Source organism: Dipodomys merriami, unplaced genomic scaffold (genome assembly GCF_024711535.1).
Source record: "Dipodomys merriami isolate MVZ:Mamm:240054 unplaced genomic scaffold, mDipMer1.0.p SCAF_45, whole genome shotgun sequence".
NCBI lineage: Eukaryota > Metazoa > Chordata > Mammalia > Rodentia > Heteromyidae > Dipodomys > Dipodomys merriami.
The window spans coordinates 11131374-11157324 of record NW_027206013.1 but is presented as its reverse complement, the minus strand read 5'-3'; the positions used below and the strand labels follow the sequence as shown (position 1 = coordinate 11157324).

Sequence of the window (25951 nt, the reverse complement as noted above, 5' to 3'; positions counted from 1 at the left end):
GGGAGAGAGAGGGACGGAGGGTGGAGGGAAGGGGGAGAGAGGGAGAGAAAGGGGGGGAGAAGGGGGGAGAGAGAGAGGGAGAGAAAGGGGGGGAGAAGGGGGGAGAGAGAGAGAGAGAGAGAGAGAGAGAGAGAGAGAGTGAGGCATTAGACAGAACTTATTTCCCCAAGGACCTTCTGGCACAGATGCATGAAACAAAAAATCTGAACAGACTCCCCATTTGCATAGAAGCTAAATAGCTATATTAAATCTTACTTTAAGAGTTTCCTTTTACCTTTGCTTCGTAACCATTAACAACTTCTGCTTTATCTGTCCTCCAGCCCCAGAATCCGGATTTAGTTCTGATAAAAAGTGAACACCACAAATTTCTACATGTACAATATGCCATTCAGATTCATCCCTGAAGCCTTTACAGTTTTCTCCCCCAGCTTAAGTTAGCGAAGGACATTTGGAAATCATGGTCCTGATGGCCACAAAAGGATGCTATCGATGACAGATGGTTTTAACATCCCCCGCCCGCCTCCCACTGTTATTAATCAATTTGCCTCACTCCACACGTAGAAAGCTTCCATTCTTGGCTTCTTTACAAAAACTGCCAGTGTAAAGGACAAAGGTGGTGACATTGATTGGACAGCTGTCCTAACGAAGAGAATGAAGATGACCAGCATCCAAAGTCTCACCGCAAGGAAAAGTATGTGGGTCGCCATTTATCTGGGTCATCTTAACTACAGCCACAGATAAGCGGCCACATCTCCATGGAGGAATCTTAGAACAATGGAAGAGTGCCCGCTGGACTGGAAGATGGTGGGTGGGGCACGAACTCCTTACTGCAGTAGAAGAGGCTAGGAAAGCTGGTGGTTTGTGAATCACCACTCCAGCAGGTCCACAGCAGTAGGGGAGAGAGGAACACAAGCAGTTTTTCAGCACCGTTTTTGGATTCCAACAGCAACAGTAGCTGCAAGCGTTGCAATGGGCCCAGAAACCCAGTGAGTCAACTCTATATACTCCTGACAAGAAATACATTCAGAACCAAGGACAGCCAAGAGGTTTTAATTCTGATTCTCTTTCTTTCCTTTTTTCTTTTTTATACCATCTCACTACATAGCCCAGGCGGACCCCAAACTCTCAGTCCTCCTACCTCAGCCTTCTGAGTGTTGAGATTTATAGGTGTAGAGATATAGGCATGGACCACCACACTCAGCTCTGGTTTTGAGGGTTTTTTTTCTCCCTTTTCTCTCACTTCTTTCCTTCTTTCCCTTCCTTTCTTCTTCTTCTTTTGTTTTGTTTTGTTTTGTTTTTTGTTTTGCCAGTCTTGGGGCTTGAACTCAGAGTCTAGGTGCTGTTCCTGAGCTTTTTGGCTCAAGGCTAGCCTCTACTACTTGAGTGGCAGCTCCACTTCTGACTTTTTTGGTAGTTTATTAGAGGGAAAAGAAGCTCTGGCGATCCTCAGCTCTCAGCCTCCAGTAGCTAGAATAACAGGCATGAGCCACTGACACATGACTGGCTGTTTCTTTTTTTTTTTTTTTTTGGGGGGGGGGTGGTCCAGTCGTGGGGCCTGAACTCTGGGCCTGGGCACTGTCCCTCAGCTCTTCAGCTCAAGGCTAGCACTCTACCACTTGAGCCACAGCGCCACTTCTGGCTTTTTTTTTTCTTTTTGCTTATGTGGTAACTGAGGAATCGAACCCAGGGCCTCAGGCATGCAAGGCAAGCACTCTACCACTGAGCCACCTTCCCAGCCTGATGACTGGCTTTTTCTTAAGCAGACTAAAACACTACCACTCAGAAGGGACCCCTGCATAGCCCTGCCCTTGGTCTAGGATAGCACATGTTAGCTTTATTTGGCCCTGTGTAGGGCAAAAGCCTGCCTGCTGTTCTCCCGGCTGAGTGAGGAGAAGCTCGAGAGCAGCTTTGGGAACACTAGCAGGTTAACCAAGTCATCAAAACCAATGCATTTATTCATCTTTTGTGTTTCTTGTTTCCTTTCCTTCCAGTGGAAGTTGGTAATGACATGGGTCTGGATGGGGCATCATGAGGTTTTGGTCTAGAAAGAAGAGACCAGGCCTTTCCATTTCCTCTGAGTTGCCTATAATTAGTGCAACATAACCTATGCAGGAGCAGGCAGGACTCTGAACAGGATTACATCAAATGCTAGCTCTCGCCCCTCAGAACTTACATTCCAGAAACAAAGTAAGTGTTAGAAGGCAGATGTCTGGAGATCACAAGTGTAACAAATAAACCACAATCTCATGGCCATCTCTAAGTGAATATCAATTAACAAATTCAATCCTCAGTTTCTGGTCATTGCTTGAGTCACTTCGTGTTTAAGCTGGGACATGGTCTCCTTGGGGACTGAGAGGTGATGGCATCTGTTCCACATCATTGTTCACATTGGCTGAAGGATGAAACTACGCCATTCCCCAAGGGCCCACCAAGCTCTTTGGCTGTCTATAACGGCTCCATATCAATCCTGGCTTCTAGTGACTTCTAACACTGCACTATAATTAGTGAACTCAGAGGCAACCGATTTTAAAACCATGATGCTAATGGCCTTGGCCCTGGGATAACTGCATGTAGAGGTATTCAAATGACAACCTGACTTCGCTCTAACATCCTTTTCGCCTCCGCCTGTCTTCCCTGAGATCAGACACCAAACACAATTTAGAGAAAAGCCCTAAGTGACAGGGAATGTTTTATTTGAGGTGGGCATGGCATAATCTTTCAGAGAAAGGAAAATCCAAAGTACGATCAAATAGTACACACTGCAGACCAAAAATCCATCAGGGACATATAGTAATTTGCAAGCATGAAAAACTGATTGACAGACTCCAAGAAAGCAATGGACAAAAGTGACTATTGCCAAGTGGGAGAGAGCCATACCTTCCACATAAAATGGGAAAGAATCACATTCAGCCAAATAAACACTTGCACCTCTGTGCAAACCTCACAGTCAAGAGTGGCTAAAATCCTTCCTTGATGCATGAGAAGCTCACTGATCACATATTTAATTATGAGGTCTGTAAAGCAGCTCAGCTGTCCCAGAAATTCTTGCTCAGCAGCCAACTGTCAGCTGCAAATGGAGAGTCAGCTAGAACCATTTGAAACCCTGTGACCATATAAATACAAAACATGCCTTCTTCCTCAATACTCATTTCCTATCTGCACTGGTGGAATAAAATCATTTACTGCTTCACTCCTTTTATAAGGCACAAGCAATGACTCTTGCAACTGTGCTGATGAGCTATATAGGGAACAATCTCTTTTCTTATGACATCTTAGCGTCATAGACTTCTAAGACCTCATCTTGAAACACACATGCTCTCTCTCTCTCTCTGTCTGTCTCTGTCTCTGTCTCTCTCTCAGCTAAGGAAATGGAAAACTGGAGAGATCAAGCCCCTTGCCCTGAACCATGGTTATTCAGTGGCCCTACTGATAGCATTCAGTCTTTCCCCTCTCATCTCTACTGATGGGCTGTGGGAATGAGGGCAGCCTTGAACTCCTGGGGTTATAAACAGAGTCCTAAACTGAAGGTATGCTCCCTGCCTGCAGAGGAGCATGGGAAACCTGGAGATACTTCCAGGTAGATCCACAGTTCAGTCCCTCAACTCTGCTGTCCTCAGCGTTGGCAGGAAGACATCCCTATCTCAGGGGATGCTTATGGCTCCCATCAGAACAAAACCTGGGGACATCACACAAGCTGTGTTGTTCTAGCTTTCTTTCTGCTCCAACAGATACCCTAATCCTACTGTCTGATGTAAGTTGGAAGGTAAAAAGCACAAATTTTTAGGTTTGCCTAAAAATCTCTCAGTTTTATGAGGCAATTTTACACCAGAATCATAGAAGAAAAGAGTAACTTCAAAAGAGGACAGTTAGCATATTTGCGAAGAGGAAAGGATGTCTGAAGCCAGGGTGAGTGCCCCTTTTAGTTCAGGTTATGCTACTCTGGTTCCAAAGAGTTGGATCTGACATACTAGGCAAACACTAAGGGCTCATAGGGACTCCTTGATCGGTGTGACCCACGGTAGACAGGTGACAGCTACTGCTTCCCCTATACTCAAAGGCCTCCCGCCTCCTCTCATAAGTGGATAATCAGGAGTGGTACTCTCATCTGGATCAACCCAGGTACACAGCTCTCTGGAAAATTCTCATAGAGTGTGCAACAAAACCAAACTCCTTCTAGATTCTTGTTCTAAACTATTGCTCATATACATGGGGGGAAAAACATATTTTGCTGTTATAGTAAGAGCAAATTGGACTAATATCAGTACAATTGAATTCAATACTAGGTTAATGTTAGCTGCCAGAAACTCACAGCTCTATGGTTTAGGACTAGGGATGTTGTTGCAGATTCAAAATACCAAAACAAAAATAAGATCCAAATAATATCCACTAGAAAATGTCCATGGAAGAATATGAAGTCATTTCTCTAACACTTAACCAATGTACTATAAAAAGGATAGGTAATACTGGAGGTAAGCTATGGTTTCTATTTGGTTGGACTAGAGGTCATTCTTGAAACTTGCTAGTGTTTATCAGGTCATATTAGGAAAAAAGCCCAATTAACCCATAATTTCCAATGAATACAGAAAGACATGGAATAGGCATTAAAATCTAGAGTCCAACTTCGTACCTTTCGAAAGCAATGTTTTTAGTATCAAGGCTGGTATTGATAACTGGACTTGTGAGCCGCCTTTCAACTTCCCTGCTTTTCGGCTTCATCAAGTCCAGAGTGAGACGCTCCATCTCTTGGGAAAGATCAAAGTGTTCAGTGGTGACCACTTTGTCATCGTGGTTGACTTCCATCAACTCTGCCCAGTTGTCTGTTAAAAGAGACAAGAGCATAAGGAAGCTCAGCTCTAGAAAGATGCAAAATCATGTTAAGTCTCACATGCTAAAACATATCATCTTTCACATGGTTACTCTTTTTTCAAGTGTTGCCTGATAAAGCCTCAAGAATGCCGATTCTTGGGGCTGGGAAGGTGGCTCATTGGTATAGTGCATGCATGAAGCCCTGGGTTTGATTCCTCAGCACCACATAAGAAAAAAAGCCAGAAGTGGCACTGTGGCTCAAGTGGTAGAGTGCTAGCCTGAGCTGAAGAGCTGAGGGACAGTACCCAGGCCCAAAATTCAGGCCCACGACTGACAAAAAAAAAAAAAAAAAATAGAATACTGATTCTTGATTACCTCTTAGCACTGGGATTATGTGGCCAGCTTTCTAAAAACTTACACATAGAAAGCCTTGAAATATTCTGTCCCAAAGACACAGATTAAAAAAAAATACTTTGCATTCTTTATTTAGCAACACATTTCATCTATGACCCTTATAAAACATACTACTGCAGAATTAATTAATATAAATTTGCCAAATACAGTAGGTGAGCAATGCCATTTTTTAGCCTCCATGGGGAGGATCATGCTTAATTATGGAGGAAAACAGAGATGCAAGACAGAAAGCTTGTACTCAAATGCCCAGGAAAGCAAGCTGTCTCGTGTGTCACAAAGCTAAGTGTTGTGTGATAAATGACATGGGCAAGACAACTAGCCCAGACAGAAGGGATAGAGAGCTGAATGACTGATAAGAAAAACAACAACAAAGCTCCATAGTATCAGAAAAATAAACCACATACATGACTGTGAACGGGTGCTAGTGGTTCAAAATCACTCTTACTAAAGGGCTGAAGCGTGGCTCAGCAGTACAGTGCCCGCCTAGCAAGCAAGAGGTCCTATACAACAAAGTAATAATATTAGTAATAGTCATAATAATTTTAAATGACTCTGTATTTAGCTTGTGCAATGATTACTATAATGGAATCACTTACCTTCTCCTTTAAATATAAAACTACGTCTCCCTCTTATCCAGCTCATGTTCTCAAATCCCAGCAATGTGATATCAACACGTAGTTTGGCACCACTTTTCCATATACGACAGACATCGTTTGGGCATATTCTGGAAACCAAGGGCACTGAAGAAAAAATGTACTACTGAGAAAACTCCAAGGGCCAAACTCTCAGGATTTTGATTTTAGCAAAAGAAGGGAAGTACAAGATTCTGACTGCCAAAGAGAACTAGACTTCTTGGCTCCCAACTTATTATGTAAGAAGTTAACCTTAAGAATAACACAGAAAGCTGGGCACTGGTGGCTGTAATCCTAGCTACTCCTACTACCTAGGAGGCTGAGCTGTGTGGATCATGATTCAAATCCAGCCTGGATAGGAAAGTCCATGAGACTCTTACATTCAATTAACTACCAAAAAGCTGGAAATGAAGCTGTGGCTCAAAGTGGTAGCACTAGCTTTGAGCACAAAAACTCAAGGAGAGTGTCCAGATCCTGAGTTCAAGCCCCAGGACCCGCACAAAACAACAACAAAAAAAACATGGAAGCCAATGTGCATGCTGAAATCCCAACACTTTGGAGGCTGAGGCAGGAGGATTGTAAATTTGAGGCTAGTTTCAACCCTGTCTCAAAAATGGGGGTCTGGGGACTTAGCTCAGCAGGCAGACATCTATTCAAGAGGGGGGAAAAAAGCTTAATCAAATAAATAAACAAAAATGGAGGGGCTAGGTCTGTAGCTCAGTGGTATAACATCTGCTTAGCACCAAACTCTGAATTCAATCCCTAGCATCAAAAAATAAAAATTAAGAATACAAAGGACCTTCTGTTCCACTTGTCAGAGAAACTCTAAACAAACACGAGTTTTCTCAGTCCTGAGATGAACCCTGCTTACTAACCCCCTCCAGGACTCGGAGTATATCCATCTGGCCTTTGTCATTCACACATGCTATTCTTGCCATATGGCTCCAGCCTTCTACATGACCACGTCCACCATTCACAAAGCAGATGTCTAAAATATGCCACTTCTCAACAACACCTGAAGAACTCCTAAGTTTCCCAAACCAGGCTAAGGTTCTGTTCTAGAAACTTCTCATTGCATTTAACTGCTTCAATACAAGTATACGTCTTCTTGCCTGAAAGAGAAGTCTGGAAATGAAAGTGATTGAAATCTTGCTAATGAAGTGTCATTATTAATGAAGCAACAAACAGAAGTGGAGCATATTTAAAAATGTTCTCATTGCAGAGCATTGGTGGCTCATACACGTAATCCTAGCTACTCAGATGGCTGAGATTAGAGGACCAAGCCTTGAAGCCAGTCCAGGCAGATAAAAACTCAAGAGACTCTTTTCTCCAATTTACCAGCAAAAACCAGAAGCAGAGATGTGGCTTAAGTGGGAGAGTGCCAACATTGAGTATAAAAGCCAAGCCAGAGTGCAAGGCCCTGAGCTCAAGCCCCAGCACCAGCACACATATGCTCACACATGTGCACACATACACACACTCTCACTTGCTTGTTCTAACATTGATCTCACTTTCTTCCCCAGAACAGGAAGTCTGACAGAATCAAGTGAAATCATGGAAGTCTGGTTACTAAAATTTTCATAATTTAAAGTGATATTTTATTCTGGCCAAAGCAGATTGTTTGCAACTGCGAAAACAACAATGAAACCTGTTGAAATGTTTTGGGCAGGGAGGATAGGGAAAAATGGGGATGAGAATGACTAGGAAACATGGTAAGCATATGTGGACTAGAACATGAAATTTTCCCTGTATAACTACTGTATGCTCTTAAGCAAAAGAAGAAGAAGAAGAAGAAAAAAAAAAAGGCTGGGCGCAGGTGGCTCACGCCTATAATCCTAGCTGAGTTCTCAGGATTGCAGTTCAAAGCTAGCCCAGGCAGGAAAATCCGTGAGATTCTTATCTCTAATTAACCACCAGAAAACCAGAGTGGCATCATGGCTCAAGTGCTTGCCTGAGCTGAAGAGCTCAGGGACAGCGCCCAGGCCCAGAGTTCAAGCCCCATGACTGATAAAAAGGGAAAAAAAAAGGAAACTAGTAAGATGGACGGGCATAGTAGTGCATACCTAATGAGGCACTCAGGAGTGAGAGGCAGGAGAATGGTTAAGGAGTTCAAGCCAGCATGGAAAAGGAGAAATCCCAGAAATAAATTCAAACCTACTGCTACTCACCCCAGCTGGTAAATTCCCACTTCATCTGTACATAGAAATCTGGCGCCTGAAGGAGAGACGAAGTAGGTCAGGTTCTTTGTTTTTTGGTCAGTCATGGGGCCTAAACTCTGGGCCTGGGCGCTGTCCCTCAGCTCTTCAGCTCAAGGCTACTGCTCTTCCACTTGAGCTACAGTGCCACTTCCAGCTTTTTCTGCTTTATGTGGTGCTGAGGAATTGAACCAGGGCCTCATGCATGCAAGGCAAGCACTCTACCACTGAGCCACCTTCCCAGCCCAAGATGAAGATTTTATTTTTTTTTTATTTTTATTTTTTTTTCGGTCGTGGGGCTTGAACTCTGGGCCTGGGCGCTGTCCCTCAGCTCTTCAGCTCAAGGCGAGCGCTCTACCACTTGAGCTACAGCACCACTTCCGGTTTTCTGGTGGTTTATTGGAGATAGGAGTCTCATGGTCTCTCCTGCCCGGGCTGGCTTTGAACCGCGATCCTCAGATCTCAGCCTCCTGAGTAGCTAGGATTACAGGCGTGAGCCACCAGCGCCCGGCTTCCAAGATGAAGATTTTAAATACATGATCGTTCATGCCATTAGCTAAATACAAGCATAGCAAGGATTAATAGGGTTTTAGGGGGGGAAGAAAGGAGAACAGAGAAGAAAAATCAAGTGCAAACCCATTGAAATGAAAAGTTATATGAAAGCTATTGTTTTACTTTGATATCATATATATCTAGACAGTAAAGAAATTAACAGAAAGTGACAGGGTTGGAAGGGAATAAAAGGGGGTTCAATCAGGTTCCTAACAGTAACAGGAAGATGAGCTTAATTATTGCCATATGCTGTGGGCGATGGTCTAGCCTCAACCAAGAGGAGGAACTCAGTTCTGTCAGCTCTACGGGGAACTTGACGAGAAAGTACTTCAGATTTACTGGACTGCCTTGGGAATCTAAAACAGGAGGCTGCTAGACATCACTTCCTGAAGTGATTTTTCTCTCTGGTACCTTAAAAAGATTGTGCCCCAATGTCCTCCTAAACTTTCAGTATTTGGCTTTTGGCAGTTTTATACTACTAGAGCAGTCTTCTTGAGGATTATTTTTTTACACACCATTAATATCTTTAGAAGGGTCTTGAAGAGGTACTTAAGAAATCCAACAGCTGGGCACCCTTGGGTCACACCTGTAATCCTAGCTACTCAGGAGGCTGAGATCTGAGGATCAAGGTTCGAAGCCAGCTGGGGCAGGAAAGTCTGTGAGACTCTTATCTCCAATAAACCACTAGAAAACCGGAAGTGGCGCTGTGGCTCAAGCAGTAGAGCACTCACCTTGAGCTGAAGAGCGCAGGGATAGCGCCTAAGCCCAGAGTTCAAGCCCCATGACCAACCAAAAAAAAAAAAAGAAAAGAAGTCCAACAGCTACCATTCAAGAAGACAAATACAGAGATTCCAGATGTTTTTTCTTTTCCTCTTTTTTTTTTTTGGTCAGTTGTATGACTTGAATTCAGGGCCTGAGTGCTGTCCCTGAGCTTTTTTCCTCTAGGTTAGAACTCTACTTTGAGCCACAGAGCCACTTCCGGCTTTCTGGTGGTTAACTAGAGATGAAAATCTCATGGACTTTCCTACCCAGGCTGGCTTTGAACTATGATTCTCAGATCTCAGCCTCGGGAGTAGCTAGGATTACAGGCGTGAGCTACCAGCACCCAGTTTCCAGGTGTTTTCTAGTCCCCCAAGGTTTGGGGGTCTTTACAGAAGCACTAGGTGGGAGGGCCAGGAATCTACTTGGAGCTAAACCAGCTGATGGAGGTAGCTGATTAGAAATGTCAGCATACTTTATAAGGAGATTCTGCTGAAAAACACCATGTCAACAATAGCCTCTGGTACCACTAAACACACAAGTCATTTAATGGCTGTCCAAAGCCTCAGAGTACAAATCAGTATAGTCTACTCCTATAGATCAATACAGGTAAAAAAAGAAAATCTTTCATGGGCTAGGACTGTGGCTTAGTGGTAGAGTGCTTGCCTAGCATGCATGAAGCCTAGGTTTTGATTCCTCAGTACCATATACACAGAAAAGGCCAGAAGTAGTGCTGTAGCTCAAGTGGTAGAGTGCTAGCCTTGAGCAAAAGAAGCTCAGAAACAGTGCCCAAGCCCTGAGTCAAAACCCCAGGACTGGCAAAAAAAAATTTACACTGTATTTTTAAGTGAAGTGTGACCCCATGTTAAATAAGTCACTTGCTGCCCCACCAAATGTATGATGTTTTTAGTTCCTCCTACAGTAAGCTAGATAAGAAAACAATAAACCCATGTGACCTTTGCACAATCCTAAACATGTATCTATTTTGAAAATAGTGCATGAACTATTTGATATTTTATGGGAAATTGCATTCTGCCACCTAGTAAAGGAATATCTTAGTTATGGCTTAGAAAAAAATTTAAAGAATGCTCAATTAACACACAACAATCATCTCATGGGCTGGGAAGGTGGCTCAGTGGTAGAGCGCTTGCCTTGCATGCCTGAGGCCCTGGGTTTGATTCCCCAGCACCACATAAGCAAAAAGAAAAAAGCTGGAAGTGGCGGTATGGCTCAAGTGGTAGAGCGCTAGCCTTGAGCTGAAGAGCTGAGGGACAGCGCCCAGGCCCAGAGTTCAGGCCCCACGACCGGACCCAAAAAAACAAAAACAAAACAACAATCATCTCATAATGAAGTTGTTACTCTTCTTGATAGGGCTATTGATTTTTCTAAAGAGATGTACTTTAATGTGGTAAAGCTGATTTAACTAGTAGATATCTTAGGAGTTATTGCAAAAAACTCACTTTTGTACTTAAGACGAGAATAAACAACACTGAAAACTGAGTCACTGCTGCTTTCTTGTCTGCTGCTACCCTGGGAATATTACACATGGCTGACTGATAAGATGGTTCTTTCAAGTAATAAAGATTATCCCAGGGCCAGGAAGGTGGCTCAGTGGTAGACTGCTTGCCTTGCATGCATGAGACCCTGGGTTTGATCCCTCAGCACCACATAAGCAGAAAAAGCTGGAAGTGGCACTGTGGATCAAGTGGTAGAGTGCTAGACTTGAGCTGAAGAGGGACAGCACCCAGGCCCAGAGTTCAGGCTTCACAACCGATTATCCTAATGAGGCAGCCATCATTCCAAACCATCCATGAAAGGTCACTGGGGGGCCACAGAGCTCCTATATTTTACTTCTCAAGATTAGATAAACTTTCCCCAAAGCTTTAAGTATAAATAAGTTAAGGAAATGGGCTAAAAGTGACAAAATATAAATGGCTGGAAGTGATTAGGAGAAGGGCAAGGAGAAGCCACACACAGACCCTGGAGCCTCGGCAGGCCCTGAAAATGCCTAGACCCATCACTGTGCTCGCCACCATTTTCTCAAGGTAACCTCCGTTCTAGATACTGCTTTTAAGAAAAATAGGTGCCTGGACAAACTGTTTTGTGTCCAGGTAAGTGATCATTTTAAGTAGCACTTAAAATGGCAAGCCTGGTGACCTTGAAACATAATTTGTGAGAGGCCCCACACTTTGACAAAGGTGAACAGGCAGGACTGGTGCTAAGTGGCCATCAAAATGCCATATTCACTATTCATGAATCTTTCAAGGAGATGAATATGGATGTCTCCAGCTATTATAGCAGCATTTAGTTCAAGCCCAGGTTTCTGGCTACCTCAAGAATTTTATGTAGCAGCTCAGGAACTCCTTCAAGGGCCATGGATGTGTTATGGTAGTCTCGATGTTGAAGAACCGTGTATACCATCTCAGGATCGCCAGTGCTCACAGCCTCATGTAAGACTGGAAAATAAAAGGGGGACGTTAATGGCCAAGTCTTCTCGTACATGCTGATCAATTCTAAGTCTTCTCATACTTTCCAATCAATTCCAAAAAGCCAGTCTGAAAAGCTATCTGTACAGATTGAAGACCAATATTTGCCTCAAAGAGGGACAAAGGCTACATGCAGCTGGACCCTGACTTCTGATTGCTAGCTCACAGCAGTGTAAAAGCAAACAGACACCTACAGCCTCTAGATCCTAGCTCCCTTTTCACTGCTGGTTCTGAAGCCCTGACAGGGTTTCAGACACCAAACCCTCACTATGTGCTCACACACTAAGATTACTTGTAGATAAGTAGGTAGAACTGCACTTACTTATGAGTATATCCTTGCTTGGCTAATAGTAATAGAGCTTGAAAAAAATGACAAAATGCCAAGATTTCACAGACTCAGAAGAGACTGTCTCTAACAATAATTTCTTTTTTCTTTATTTATTTTTGTTGGTCGTGGGGCTTGAACTCTGGACCTTGGCACTGTCCCTCAGCCCTTCAGCTCAAGACTAGTACTCTACCACTTGAGCCACAGCGCCACTTCTGGTTTCCTGAGTGGCTTATTGGAGATAAGAGTCTCACAGACTTTCCTGCTCGGGCTAGCTTTGAACCGAGATCCTCAGATCTCAGCCTCCTGAGTAGCTAGGATTACAGGTGTGAGCTACGGGCACCTGGCTCTTTTTTATTTTTGCCTACTCTGATGGACTCAGTGGGGATCTGACCATATTTGCAGGTTAAAATTGGCCTCAGAATTCATGTATAATGGGACAAATTTGCATGAGAGCATTCTACAGGAGCCATCACCCTTTACCAAGGGATCAGGTCACTGTGCTATAGACCTGTCAGCCCTGCCTGGCAGCAGCCCCATTCTCATCTCCTTGCCCCTAACCCTGTCCCTAGAAAGGATCAATTGAGTACTGAGAGTGTGGCTTAGTGGTAGAGTGCTTGCCTGGCATGCATGAAGCCCCAAGTTCAATTCCTCAGTACCACATAAACAGAAAAAGCTGGAAGTAGTGCTGTGGCTCAAGTGGGAGAGTGCTGACCTTGAGCAAAAGAAGCTCAGGGACAGTGCTTAGGCCCGGAGTTCAAGCCCCATGACCGACCAACCAAAAAAAAAAAAAAAAAGTTCAACTGACTTGGAAGAAAATCATGATTGAAACTAGTCTTTTTCAGAAAGAGGAAGTAAAATGAATGACTTGAAATTACTTTTTGAAGTATACTTACCTGTCCATCCCTGGCCATTTTCTTTGGTCACATCTGCTTTATGTCGGAGCAAGACCCGAGCAGATTCCAAATGTCCCAAAGAAACTGCAAGGTGCAATAATGTTCGACCTCGAGGATCCAGAGCCTCCACATTCTGTAAAATAAAACACTGGCACTAAATACACCTAGATACTTAAGAACATAACATGCTTGAGAGCTGCCTTAAGTACAAAGAGGAGAAAATGGTATTTACACACTAATTACAGCAATATGTTAAGGCACATTTGAAATATGAGTTTAGGGACTATAAATAAAGATAATTACTGTCTCTTTTTAAAACTTTTTTTTTTTTTTGCCAGTCCTGGGCTTGAACTCTGGGCCTGGGCACTGTCACTCAGCTCTTCAGCTCAAGGTGAGCGCTCTACCACTTGAGCCACAGCACCACTTCTGGCTTTTTCTGCTTATGTGGTGCTGAGAAATCGAACCCGGGGCCTCATGCATGCAAGGCAAGCACTCTACCACTGAGCCACCTTCCCAGCCCCTTAAAACCTTTATTTAAGCGATGAGTTTCTCTTTGTATAAAAGCTTAATAGTTACACATGACTCTTAGCCTTACATCATCTACTACAATCTAAATCTCTTGTCAGCACTCAAATCTAAGAAAGGTTAGAGGCTTTCATGAAGTACAGTCAGCTACTACACAGAGCACCAAAGTACAGGACATACTCCAAACTCAAAACACAGACGATAATCCATGTCAGAATAAAATTATATCCTGTAGATAGATTCACACAAAAATCCTCTTTCATGGATGTGTACTGAGTTCTAAGTACCCTGGAGTAGTGCATGACCTCCAGGGGCATCTGTGGGTCCCTCTGATTACGGGTGTGCTGTGTGGTCTGCCAGGCACATCTGCAGATGACACATGTCACTTCATCCATCCTGGACATCTTTCCTAGAGCTAGACATACAAATCTGGCCTTTAGCTCTTCATCCCAATTCTGCTATTCGGCCCTCCTTTCAGTGCCATGTGGGAGCTACAAAGGCAAGCTGCAGATTCTCTGACGCACTGCCTGCAGTAAGGCTCTGAAAGTTCTTCCAAGGACACGAAGAACTGCTCCACAGCAGTTTTGGCAGTCCTAAGCCATTTTTAAGTGTCACAGCACTTCTTAGGGAATGTGCTTTATCTTGTTTGAAAAGGCTGGATGCCCCAGGGCACTTACTAAAGTCTCCAAAGACATACAACGTGCCACTTAGGAAGGAAGTGAGACTCTGAGTAGACAACTCTTCTGTTTTACTAAAATTATGTCACTCAAGGAATAGGAAAAGTGGTTGAAAGCGCTGCTAGCTGAGAACCAGGCCTTCTGGACCAGTCCCAGGTCTTAGTGCTCTCCCAGGTGCTGAAATACAGTAAGCCCCTTTTCCAGAGCTGGAGGGGGTGTGGAGGGTGGGGGAACTGCGGAGGCACATATGGCATATGTTCCAGAAGTCCCAGTGGATGCCTAAAATAAAGCCTAGTACCAGCTTCTATGTGTACATGGCATTTTTCCTATGCACACATGTGTGGGATAAATGAACAATTTCCCCTCGGCACTTGAAGGAAGCAGTTTTCAGCATCTCTCTGGTATCAGTATTCTTGTGTGCTTTAGGGCCCTTGTGGAGAAAAATCAGATACTGAGCTATCACTACAATGGTGAATCTGATACTGAAAGTGGTACTGTGACTGACGGGTGGACAGCAGATGAAGTGTGGATTCGCTCCACAAAGGGACAAATCACATCTCCGGCAGGATGGAACAGGATGACAGGAGATTCCAACATGCTACTCACAGCATGCAATTAAAAGAAGCACTGTTTATTTCTGCAATTTTATATTTCCTATTTTCAGACCATGATCGGCCACAGATACATGAGATCTCAAAAAGTGATGTCTGGCAAAGGGGAGACTACTGTAGCATCGTGTCTCCTGACACAGCGGGGTCACAGCACCTTTTCCCAAGAGAATGGCTTATCTATCACACCAAAGAAATTGAGAACTCCAAAAGGCAGAGCTCTGCTACATGATTCTCTAACTTGCATTCAGTAACTATTTTCCTGAAAAAAATAACAGGTTATAAACTTAGGAGCTATGAACAAAGCAGGAAAGAAATAACTATTGGATTCATTATCTTCCTGTATCTCTATCGTATAAACTAAACCTTCAAGTTCAATTAAATGAAGAAGGGAAAGGAAAACTTACTAGCTTACTGTATGAGCCCAGTATTACCCTGATGATGAATGTATCATAGGAAAACTATGATACTATTATCTCTTATATGAATATAAATGAATAACTCTCCAACAATCTGTCATGATGGTACATACCTATAATTCCAACATTCAGGAGGCTGAGGTAGAAGAGCTCAAGTAAAAGCCAGCCTAGGCTACATATTAAGAATCCATCTTGGGGCTGGGAAAGTGGCTCAGTGGTAGAGTGCTTGCCTTGCATGCATGAGGCCCTGGGCTCTACATAAGCAGAAAAAGCCAGAAGTGGAGCTGTGGCTCAAGTGGTAGAAAAATAGCCTTGAGGTGAAGAGCTGAGGGATAATGCCAGGCCCAGAGTTCAGGCCCCACAACCAAAAAAAAGAATCCATCTCAATGCTGGGGGCCAGTAGCTCATGCCTATAAGATCTGAGGATTGTGGTTCAAAGCCATCCCAGGCAGGAAAGTTTGTTAAGACTCCTAACTACAATTAACCACCCAAAAGCCAGATGTAGAGCAGTGTAAAGGTCCAGCTAGAACTGGCACCAAAAAAAAAGAATGGCGGATTTAGAATAAGTTCAACTTCCTAGGTTTAAATTCTGACTCAGACAGTGAAGTATGTACCTGAGCCTCTCTTCCCATCTCGAATATGGGACTCAGAGGAGTCTTGCCACAGAAGGCTGGTGTCCAAAATAAATTCATAACTACACGTGCGCACACACACACACACACATACCACTACTACTACCACCACCACCATCGCCACCAACAACAACACTGCAGCACAGCACTGCAAGAGTTAGCTTCCAGGGTCACTCTCCTCATCTTTACAAGATTAAATACACGGGCTAGGAAGATGGCTCAGTGGTAGAGTGCTTGCCTTGCATGCATGAGGCCCTGGGTTCGATTCCTCAGCACCACATAGATAGTAAAAGCCAGAAATAGTGCTGTGGCTCAAGCAGTAGAGTGCTAGCCTTCAGCTGAAGACCTGAGGGACAGTGCCCAGGCCCAATGACTGACAAAAAAAAAATAAAGATTAAGTACCAAACTCAGACTCAAATAGTTAAGAATTTCTAGGTGGTGACAGCAGAACACTCAACCAGTCATGAAGGGCCTGTGCAACTTCCCTGTCTGAGCCCCTTTGATGGCGAAGATGAGGGGTTATGACAGTCAAGCTTCCCCATCAAGATGTGCAGGTCAGTGTCTCCTCCCTTGAAGAAACTGCTAGACTATGAGATGTCCCATAATAATAGCTGATAACAACATTAAACCACCTAGCCAAGCATGATGGCATTCACTTATAAACCCAGCTACTCAGAAGGTAGAGGTAAGAGGGTCACAGTCTGAAGCCAGCCCAGGCCAAATCAAAAGACTCTAGTTGAAAAACACAAAACAAAACAAAAGCAAAAGGATTGGGAAATCTAGTGGTAGTGTCCTGAATTCTATACCCAGAACTAGAGGAAAAAGCACACTAAACCAAACCAAAAAAACTTAGCAAGTATGAATATTCTTCCTCAACCTTAGATAAGGGCATTAAGAACATAAAGTTTACTCTAGGAAAGTCATCTTAAAGATTTTAATTCCCAAATTTCAATACAAATGTCCTTAAAGTTTGCACAGAGAGCCAGGGGATAGTGGCTCATGCTTATAATCCTAGCTACTTCAGAGCCTGAGATCTGAAGATCATGGTTTGAAGCCAGCCCACGTAGTAAAGTCTGTGAGACTCTTATCCCAGTTAAGCTGGGCTCAATTGGCACAGCCTTGAGCAAAAAAGCTCAGGGACAGTGCCCAGGCCCTGAGTTCAAGCCCCAGGACTGACATACAAAGAAGAAAAAAAAGTGCAAAGAATTTCCAATAGCTACTTTTATCACATTTTGCAGGCAGAAAGATTACTATGTCACACTTTAGATTATAAACCAACACTTTGTTCTTGTTTTAATGAACATTTAGCTCTTAACTTCACCTCCAATGATTGTAAAAAGCCTGCTGTTTTCAGCAATCAGGATTGAAAGAGTATAGTTTGGTTTAAATGAGAACAAGAGGTCTTGAGTTCAAGCTCCAGTACCAGCACCAGTTAAAAAAAAAAAAGTGTGGTTTAATGATAATGAAACTTTTTTTATTCAGTAGGACGTTAATTCTCTCATTTTTTTAATATTGCATAAGCGGGGCAGCAACAATAATGAAAGGTACAGATAAAAATTTCTGTCCCCTAAAAACCAGAACTATTGGGGTTGTTTACTTCCCTCTTTGGATTGTTAGGCAAGTGTCTACCACTAAGCTGCACCTAACACTCCTTGTATGTTGCCAGGCTGGCCTCAAGCTTGTGTTTCTCCCATGTCAGCTTCAAGTGAAGCTGAGATCATAGGTCATAGGCATGCACCAGGATAGAAATGGTGAGACACAGATGTAAGAGTAAGCCAGGTGCCAGTGGCTCATGCCTGTAATCCTAGCTACTCAGGAGGCTGAGATCTGAGAATTGCAGTTCAAAGCCAGTCTGGGCAGGAAAACCCATGAGACTCTTAGCTCCAATAAACCACCAGAAAATGGGAAGTGGCATTGTGGCTCAAGTGGTAGAGTGCTTGCCTTGAGCTGAAGAGCTGAGGAACAGTGCCCAGACCTAGAGTTCAAGCCTGAAGATAGGGGCAGTGAGGGGGGAAGAGTAAAAAAAATCTTGGAGACTGCCCTGGCTCTGGGCCATGTCTAGAAATAGAATAAGAATTAAATCATCAGGTATACTGGGATACCTAAAGGTGAGTCATTTTGTCTAGGGGCATGTGCCATATCACCTTAACAATTAAATAGTTACTGTGTCATCTAATTGATTACAGTGACTCTTATAAAACCTTGCTCTGCTATTTTTTTTTCTAAGACAGGGTCTTGCTAAAGTGTCCAGGTGAGCCTCCAAGATACATCTTCCTGCCTCAGCCTCCAGAGTTGTCTGGATCATAGGCAGGTAGCTCCATTGCCCAGTGTGGAATTCTTTTTTAGATGAAAAAAGAAAAGACTTTTTGACAGCCAGCAGATGCTTAACCAACTTTAAATAAACATGGCAGGCTGCAAGCACACACTTAGCAATAATGGGTCAAATGGGGTGACGCTGACCTTGCACAATTTTTTACCAACCTGAAGAGAACCAAGACTCCCTTTCCTCTAAAAGTTCGTGACAATTATTACAGGGTCAATTTGAAGCCATTCAAAAGCAGGTCTTTAACACTCTGGATAAAATGAATGGAGCTAAAGATAAGAATTATACTTAAGGGGCTGGGAAGGTGGCTCAGTGGTAGAGAGCTTGCCTTGCATGCCTGAGGCCCTGGGTTCGATTCTCCAGCACCACATAAGCAAAAAGAAAAAGCCGGAAGTGGAGCTATGGCTCATGTGGTAGAATGCTAGCCTTGAGCTGAAGAGCTGAAGGGCAGCGCCCAGGCCCAGAGTTCAGGCCCCACTTCTGGACCCAAAAAAAAAAAAAGAATTATACTTAATCTCAGGAGCAGTTACAAATCCTTATCCTACTTCCTGAATTTGTTAGTTTGTAACTAGAGAGTACCAACACCAACTGGAGTTGCTGGCCTTTAAAACAAGGTTTCTCCAAGGTACTATGACATTCAGAACAGATTAATTCCCTGCTGAGGGTGGCTGCCTAGTGCATTGTGGGACTAGCAGCATCCCTGGCCTTGACTCAACTAAGATACCAGTACAGCAGCCCCTCCTCCTCAGGTACCACCAAAAATGTCTCCATACATTACCAAATGTCAGGGTGAGAGGTGGGGCGCTCTCTCTCGCTCTCTCTTCTCTCTCTCTCTCCCTCCCTCCCTCCCTCTTCCTCTCTTCCTCCCCCCTCTCTCTCTGTGTCAAAATCCGCCTCCAACTGAAAACCACTTCTTTAGAAAGATGGCAATAAATAAAAGATAAAGAATCAAAACATGTTAGAACAGGAAGGGATTTTAAAGGACCCTGAGCACCAATGATTCTCAAACTTTCCCATGGACCAGCCTCCCTGAAAGCTTGTTAATTGCTTATTGCTAAGCCTCCCCCTCCCACCTCCCCCCTAGAATCATCAATAATAGAGTCCAGTACTGAGTTTGCATACATCCCCATCAACTTCCTCATTCTAAAAATCTGTTATTACGGGCCTCACAATAAAAAAAAGCCATGCCCAAGGTCACAGGGCAAGTTAAAACCTGGTCTTAAAAAAAAAAAAAAAAAAGAAAAGAAAAAACAAGAACCAAACTCTTTCTCGAAAGAATGGGTGGAATACGGTGTGTGTGTGAGTGTGTGTGTGTGTGTGTGTGTGGTTCCTAAGTCTTTGAGGCAGTTGGTTAAGACTGAATTCTGCAGCTAGCCGCCCTGAGATAAAATGCCGACTTGGTATTAATGAACAGAGTGGCAGCAACTAACCTCTGGGAGCCTCAGTTTCTTTCCCAGTCAGATAGAATAATACCAACACTTCTCACCGACCTACCTACCTACCTACCTACCTTCCTACCTTCCTACCTATCTACCTACCTACCTACCTACCTACCTATCTACCTACTACCTCCCTACCTACCTCTCTGCCTACCCCCTGGCGTTCTTGGCAAGGTTACAAGGATAATGACAAAAGAGGAGAAGAAGAAAAGCCCTCGGCACAGGGCCTGGCATACAGCAAGCGCCCCATACGTGCCCTACTGTGATTACTGTCCCACGATCGCAAAGCCGAAGGCGAGGGCGAGACCCCTCGGCACTGAAGGCTGGCAACCACCCGGCTCCCTCCGCCCCCTCCTCACCTGGTCCCGCAGCTCCTTCTCCAGCTGCCGGTAGTCGTTGTTCCAGACCAGGAGGTGCAGGGGAAACTGACCGCGGGCGTCGCGGGCCGAGGACATGGCGAGGATGCCGCGGCCCGGATGGCCGGCCGGCCCACGAGCCTCAACCCGGGAGGGGTCTCCGGCGTCTGCCTGTCTGTTCGTCCGTCCGGCGGCTGCCGATCTAGAGAACTCCGGCAAGCGGACGGACGAAGAGAGCGATACTCCGTCCGCCGCCTGGCAAGCGGGTGCGGGGCGCGCGAAAGGCCAGGGGTCGCGGGCCGGGTCGGGGACCGGGTCGGCCGCGCCCACCCCGCGCCCCGACGCGCTCGCGCCCTCGCTGACAGCTCCGGAACCGACTTCTGCGACCCGAACTGCCCCAAACTGGGAAGTACGGAGAGCGAACCACTGCGCACCGAGGTGGGGGGCGGGGACAAGGACCTGCAACGAATCCCAGATCCACCCGATCCCACCCATCGCCAATCCCACACCACGAATCGTAATGAAAGCACGAGGAAAATCTTCAGTTCTCGGAGTTGGCTCAAGATCTCAAGGAGGAAAGCTCAGTTTTACCCGTCACGAGGAAATAACCCTCCTGCTCGAGGCGCCTGAGTTGGTTCGCTCCACAACTGGGCCTCTTCCATTGACTCTGCAGTGGAGGGGTGGGGGGAGATGACAACAGCGGCTTGGACCAAACCATTCTGGCTACTGGCATCCTTGCCAGCTTTTTGGATCAGTGCAGATCCTTCCATGACTGGTCAGGAGCCATTTTGGAAGTGGGCAACACCAAATAATTTTCAAAGGTGGATCTTTAAAACCCTAGGGAAGTGGCTTCAGGTAGCTGAATAATAATAGATCTACCTTTTTATATTTCTCAGCCTTGGAACATTTTTATTTATTTTTTTTGGCTTGAACTCAGGGCCTGGGTGCTGTTCCAGGCCTTTTTTGCTGAGGGCTAGTGTTCTAGTGCGTGAACCACAGCTTCCCTTCCGGGTTTTTTGGTAGTTTAGTGTAGGAAAGAGTCTCACGTGCAAGTTATCCAATGCTTCGTAGGATAATGAACAGCTCAAGCCTCCCTAGCCTCAAAACACAACTCCAGAAATTTCCAGAGAAACACTGTTCTATATTCCAATGTTATGATTTAGTTACCTCCAGGGGTGGTTTATTCCACATGTGTACCAGTGTGTGTGTGAGGAGGGCATGCATGAACTCAGTCGCTAGACACTGGTCCCTTAGCCTTTTCACTCGAGTCTTGTGCTCAACCATTTGAATCACAGCTCCACTTCTGGCGTGTGTGTGTGTGTGTGTGTGTGTAAATACTGTACAGAGGGCACTTCTGGCTTTTTGATGGTTAATTGGTAATAAGAGTTTCACAGACTTTCCTGGCCAGGCTGGCCTCAAACTGTGATCCTCAGATCTCAACCTCCCAAGTAGCTAGGATTACAGGTGTGAGCCATCAGCACACTTGAGTACCATTTTTAAGCTAGCCAAAATTGGATTTGGGGTTATGACTCAAAGGACTAATCCAGTTTGCAAAACTTAAAATTCATCCTTGACTCAATGAAAACCAAGTCCTTCTGTCCAGCTGTCTATAACTAGACCACATAGCTGAGTAAAATTATTCCATGCATCCTGAAAACATTCCTCTTGCCTTTTCTGCATTATTTCCATTAAGCTTTTCAGATGACTGCAACAGCTGTCGAAGAATCCTGTTCTAATCCATTTTCCACCCGTGTGGATTGGAGCCCAGAAGATTTGTGAGTTGAGCTAAAACAGGGTACAGGAACATTTGGATGACACCCAGAGGCTCTAACTGTGGAAAGTGTGGAAATTACATGTTTATTTCTATATTACATACACACTTATCACTGGAGAGACGAACTCTACACTAACACTGCTGAAGCCTCCTCTTGGGACATCTCATTCTTTCAAAAGTCTTACGATACTTATTCATTTCTTTTCAACATCCCATGCTTAATCAACACTTCTAAAGTATCATTAGTCTGAAACACCACAATGGCAGTGGCCACATCTATTTGACTTACCTAAAACCAAAACAGTAGCTGACCTGCAGGAAGCATCCAGTATTTGCTGAACAAAGGTCATAGTTGTGTTTACATGTAATGCATGCAGGACTGTGTGTGTGGCTCAATTGGTAGAGTCCCTTCCTGGGTTCAAATCTCAGTACCAACAGAAGCAAAGAAACAAAAGGTAACATAACTATTCACTAGTTAGGCTCACCTATTTTCCCACTAATCTCATTTTATTGTATTTTACTCATAGCATCTGGTTAATCATTCTAGGTTAGCTATTCTAATTCTTGAATCCCAAGTAGAAATTATGAAACAAGGATAATATGGAGAATAATAGGAGCTATGATTAATTGAAGGCTTTACCATGGAGCAAACATACCTCATTTTCTCATAACTTACTCCATTTCCCCTTAGCCATGAAGTATTTTACTTATTCTATTGTAGATCTACCTCAATAGAACATAAGCTCTCTGGAACAGTGTGTAGAATATATTAAGTACTCAAGTATTTGTTGATTAAAGGAACTTGTCTTTGTGATACTGTGGTACTGGTCTGTCATAAGATAGTGCTGCTTCCTCTGTTAGGAATCCGAGCTGGGAGCAGGAGAACTTCTTCTAGCAAGGAAGATCCAAATACATGTAGCCTTCACAGAGGATGCTGGATCAGGCACCTGCCCTCACTCAAGATGGCAATCAGGAAGCATGCCCTTTCCGGTCACATGGCCTGCCAATCGCAGGCAGGCCCCGCCCCGCGCGTGCGCGTTGCGCTGCGGCTTGTGAGGCGCTGAGGGGAGAGGCGCCGCTGCCAGCGCTGCCGCCGCGACCCGTTAGAGCGGAAGCGCTGCCGCCGCCTCAGCCGCAGTTGCCTTGGCTGTCCTGGGGTCCCTGGGTCCCGGCAGGTGGAGGCTGGAGCCATGTCGAAGCGGCTCCGGAGCAGCGACGTGTGTGCTGACTGCAGTGGGCCGGGTGAGTCTCAGCAGCCGGGCCCGCTCCCTTCTTGCTCTCCCGGCCCGGACCCCCATCCCCGGGGCCGCCCCCTCGGGCCGGGTGGGTCCTGCAGCCGAGCCCCGCACTCCGAGGCCGGGGTTCTAGTTAGTGGAGCCCCGGGGTGGCCTTGGGACGGGACTGGTCCCGGGCCTGTCAGCCGGCCGGGCTGGGGGCCGCCGCCCGCTGCTCCCTCTCGCCGCCTCGGTCTAGCCCCTCGCTCGGTTCCAGGCTGGCCAGGGAGGCGGCGGGGCCGAGGCCGGGCTTGGAGCCGCTCCCTGACAGGAAGGGTTTGGGCAATCCACGGGAAGGCTAATTTACAGAAGTAAAATGCGGGCGTTCTCCCTGCTGCGGCTCCCCCCCCCCCCAGGCTGCAGGTGTCACCACTATCCGGACGCACCCCCTCGGACCCCGAAAGGCGACCCTGAACTGAGACTTTCCCGGATTCCCTTGTGGAGGGAGGGTCCCCGGTGAGGACTGCCCTGCTCCGGACCTCCCGGCAGCCCCTCTCCACGGGGAGAAGCTCCGCGTCGGGGTCTCGTGGACAGTAATCAGCACTTAGGAGCCCACGCATGGCTTAAGTTTAGTGGATCCGAAGGGCCTAGGTTCACACTAAATGTTGCTTTTGGATGACCTTGGATTCGTGACTTCTCTTCTCCAGAGCCTTGATTTCCTCATTTTTTCCGATGGGGATAAGTGGGAACACAATGCTCAGTGGTTAAGAAGAGTCAATGGATACTCTTAGGAGCCACCTAAGTTTTGTTTTGTTTTGGGTCCTCTTTCGTATTATGTTATTCCGTTTCAGTGCCATAAAGCTAGAGTTTCATTCGAAGCTACAACATTAATTACAACTTACCAAACACAGTCACTGGTGATGTAAACATGTTAGGGGCTTCGAAAAGCCGCAGCCACTTTTTCCAAGGCAGAATAACTGGATTTAAAGATCCGATCTGTTTTAACAGTTGGGCCCAAAGTGATAGATCTTGCACAGTCTATGTTGTTTTTCATCCTTGGACCTATTAGATTTGAGTTTGAAGTGATTTAAATGTCAGGTGGCTTTCTTGGCACACCAATGTCCAATAAACCATCTTAATTAAATCATTGAACAGCAGTGCCTTTGCAGCTGTTCTGATTTTCGCCTTGTCATTTAGAAGGAAAGACTTGATTTTAAATAGTACTGTGATAACTCAACCCATATGATTATTTCATGGCTTGAGTACTGCAGGTGGTGGTAACGGTTTTCTTCACAGGATGAGTTTTTGAAAGAGGTGTTTTTATAAACCAAGTTTATACAAACTCCATGGTTCTCTGCAAAAGATATGTTTAGAGAAAACTTTTTTTTTCTTTGTTCCACTTCCTTTTCTTGCCTGTTTTCAGTTGAACTTTTTGTGATGCATTGGATTCACATGTGTCTAATGTCAGACTTCCTCTTGAGATCCATAGTCTTCTACTTCTCAAGGGATTATCTGGGGCAAAGGTAAATTTGCTTCTCCATTGGCATTCTGAAGTGCTATCTTTCACTTTTGGAGTGTTTTGTGCTTTTCAGAAGAGTTTCTCTTCCATTGTATGGTTTTAGTTGTCTTGAATGTCTAATCTACAGGGACTTGAGTCACTTCCTTCCTGTTTTGAATATAATGAGGCTACCTTGAAATGCTCTGTGAACTGAGTAGCTAGGAATTTATGCTGCCTTTTCTGCATTGTCCTAGTGAAATAGCTACCTTTGAGATACTGATGCTGAGGTCTTCTCCCAGAAAATGCTAATGGGCCTACTTTCTTTCATATAGAATTTCCTAAGATTTGAGAAGGCACATTTTTGAAAATGATTTGTGGTGTCTGTACATGCCACATTCAATAGTCTCAGCATAAAACATCCAGGTAAACTAAGCTTTCATCCAGCCTCATTCATATGTACTCAGTTTTGTTTTTTCTATGTTAATATTCTTCCTGTGGATTCTGATTTATGATGATTAAATTATTAACAGAGAACCTCGTTTAATATATGTTAAATCCTTATCATCTTGTTCCTGTTAATTTCTCCAAGAATATTATGTGCAAAGCAAAATTATGCTTTCAATCTTTTTTTTTTTTTTTTTTTTTTGCCAGTCATGGGGCCTGAACTCTGGGTCTGGGCGCTGTCCTTCAGCTCTTCAGCTCAAGGCTAGCGCTCTACCAACTTGAGCCACGGCACCACATCCAGCTTTTTCTGCTTATGTGGTGCTGAGGAATCGAACTCAGTGCCTCATGCCTGCAAGGCAAGCACTCTACCACTGAGCCACATTCCCAGCCCTGCTTTCAATCTTGTCAGTAGTACTACCTGTAAAAAATTATGTTCTTGCCTAAGATGTATATGTGTGCGTGTGTGTGTGTGTGTGTGTATGTGTGTGTGTCTGCTGATACTGAGGCTTGAACTCAGCCTCAAGCTCTTGCTGTTTTTTTGTTCATGGCTGGAGCTTTACCATGCCTCTAGTTCCATGTTTTTATGTGTCTTTATAAGGGATTCTTCATCTTAATGTTTCCTATCTAAGGGGAAAAAAAGGTAACTTAAGGATGACATCGGAGTATTCATGGTTATGTCACTGAATGATTTATGGAAGCATTTAACTATGATATCTTATTTACTTTTAAGATCTAATTGACTAATTTTTGTGTGTGTGTGCCAACACACACACATGTGAGTGTGCCAGTACTGGAGTTTCATCTCAGACCTTGTACTCTCATTGAGCTTTTTCTGCTCTTGGCTGATGCTCTACCACTTGAGCCACCCCTTCAGTGCAGCTTTTTTGCTGGTTAATTGGAGACAGTCTTTTGAACTTCTCTGTTCTGGCTGGCTTTGAACAGAAATCCTGAGATCTTAGCCTCCTGAGGATTACACA

The 25951-nt window shown here is 44.7% G+C and overlaps 2 protein-coding genes across 10 annotated transcripts in view; one reads left to right on the top strand and one right to left on the bottom strand.

Moving 5' to 3' along the window:
* The window catches only part of LOC138808450 (ankyrin repeat domain-containing protein 13A), a 31203-nt gene extending 10778 nt beyond the window's left edge, over positions 1-20425 (bottom strand). The window contains exons 1-7 of one of the 2 annotated variants that reach the window (XM_069994700.1): positions 20048-20425; positions 13066-13198; positions 11690-11814; positions 8021-8066; positions 5817-5960; positions 4628-4817; positions 275-341 (exon numbers count right to left, since the gene is read on the bottom strand). In XM_069994700.1, coding sequence (XP_069850801.1) covers positions 275-341; positions 4628-4817; positions 5817-5960; positions 8021-8066; positions 11690-11814; positions 13066-13198; positions 20048-20143 — 801 coding nt within the window. In that variant the 5' untranslated portion in view covers positions 20144-20425. The remainder of the gene's footprint in view (positions 1-274; positions 342-4627; positions 4818-5816; positions 5961-8020; positions 8067-11689; positions 11815-13065; positions 13199-20047) is intronic. The other variant, XM_069994701.1, reaches the window with a different exon arrangement.
* A 2458-nt stretch (positions 20426-22883) lies between these two features.
* LOC138808449 (ARF GTPase-activating protein GIT2) overlaps positions 22884-25951 on the top strand; it is a 54463-nt gene continuing 51395 nt past the window's right edge. For all 8 annotated transcript variants that reach the window (XM_069994699.1, XM_069994697.1, XM_069994695.1 and 5 more), the window contains exon 1: positions 22884-23060. In XM_069994699.1, the coding sequence (XP_069850800.1) occupies positions 23009-23060 (52 nt within the window). In that variant the 5' untranslated portion in view covers positions 22884-23008. The remainder of the gene's footprint in view (positions 23061-25951) is intronic.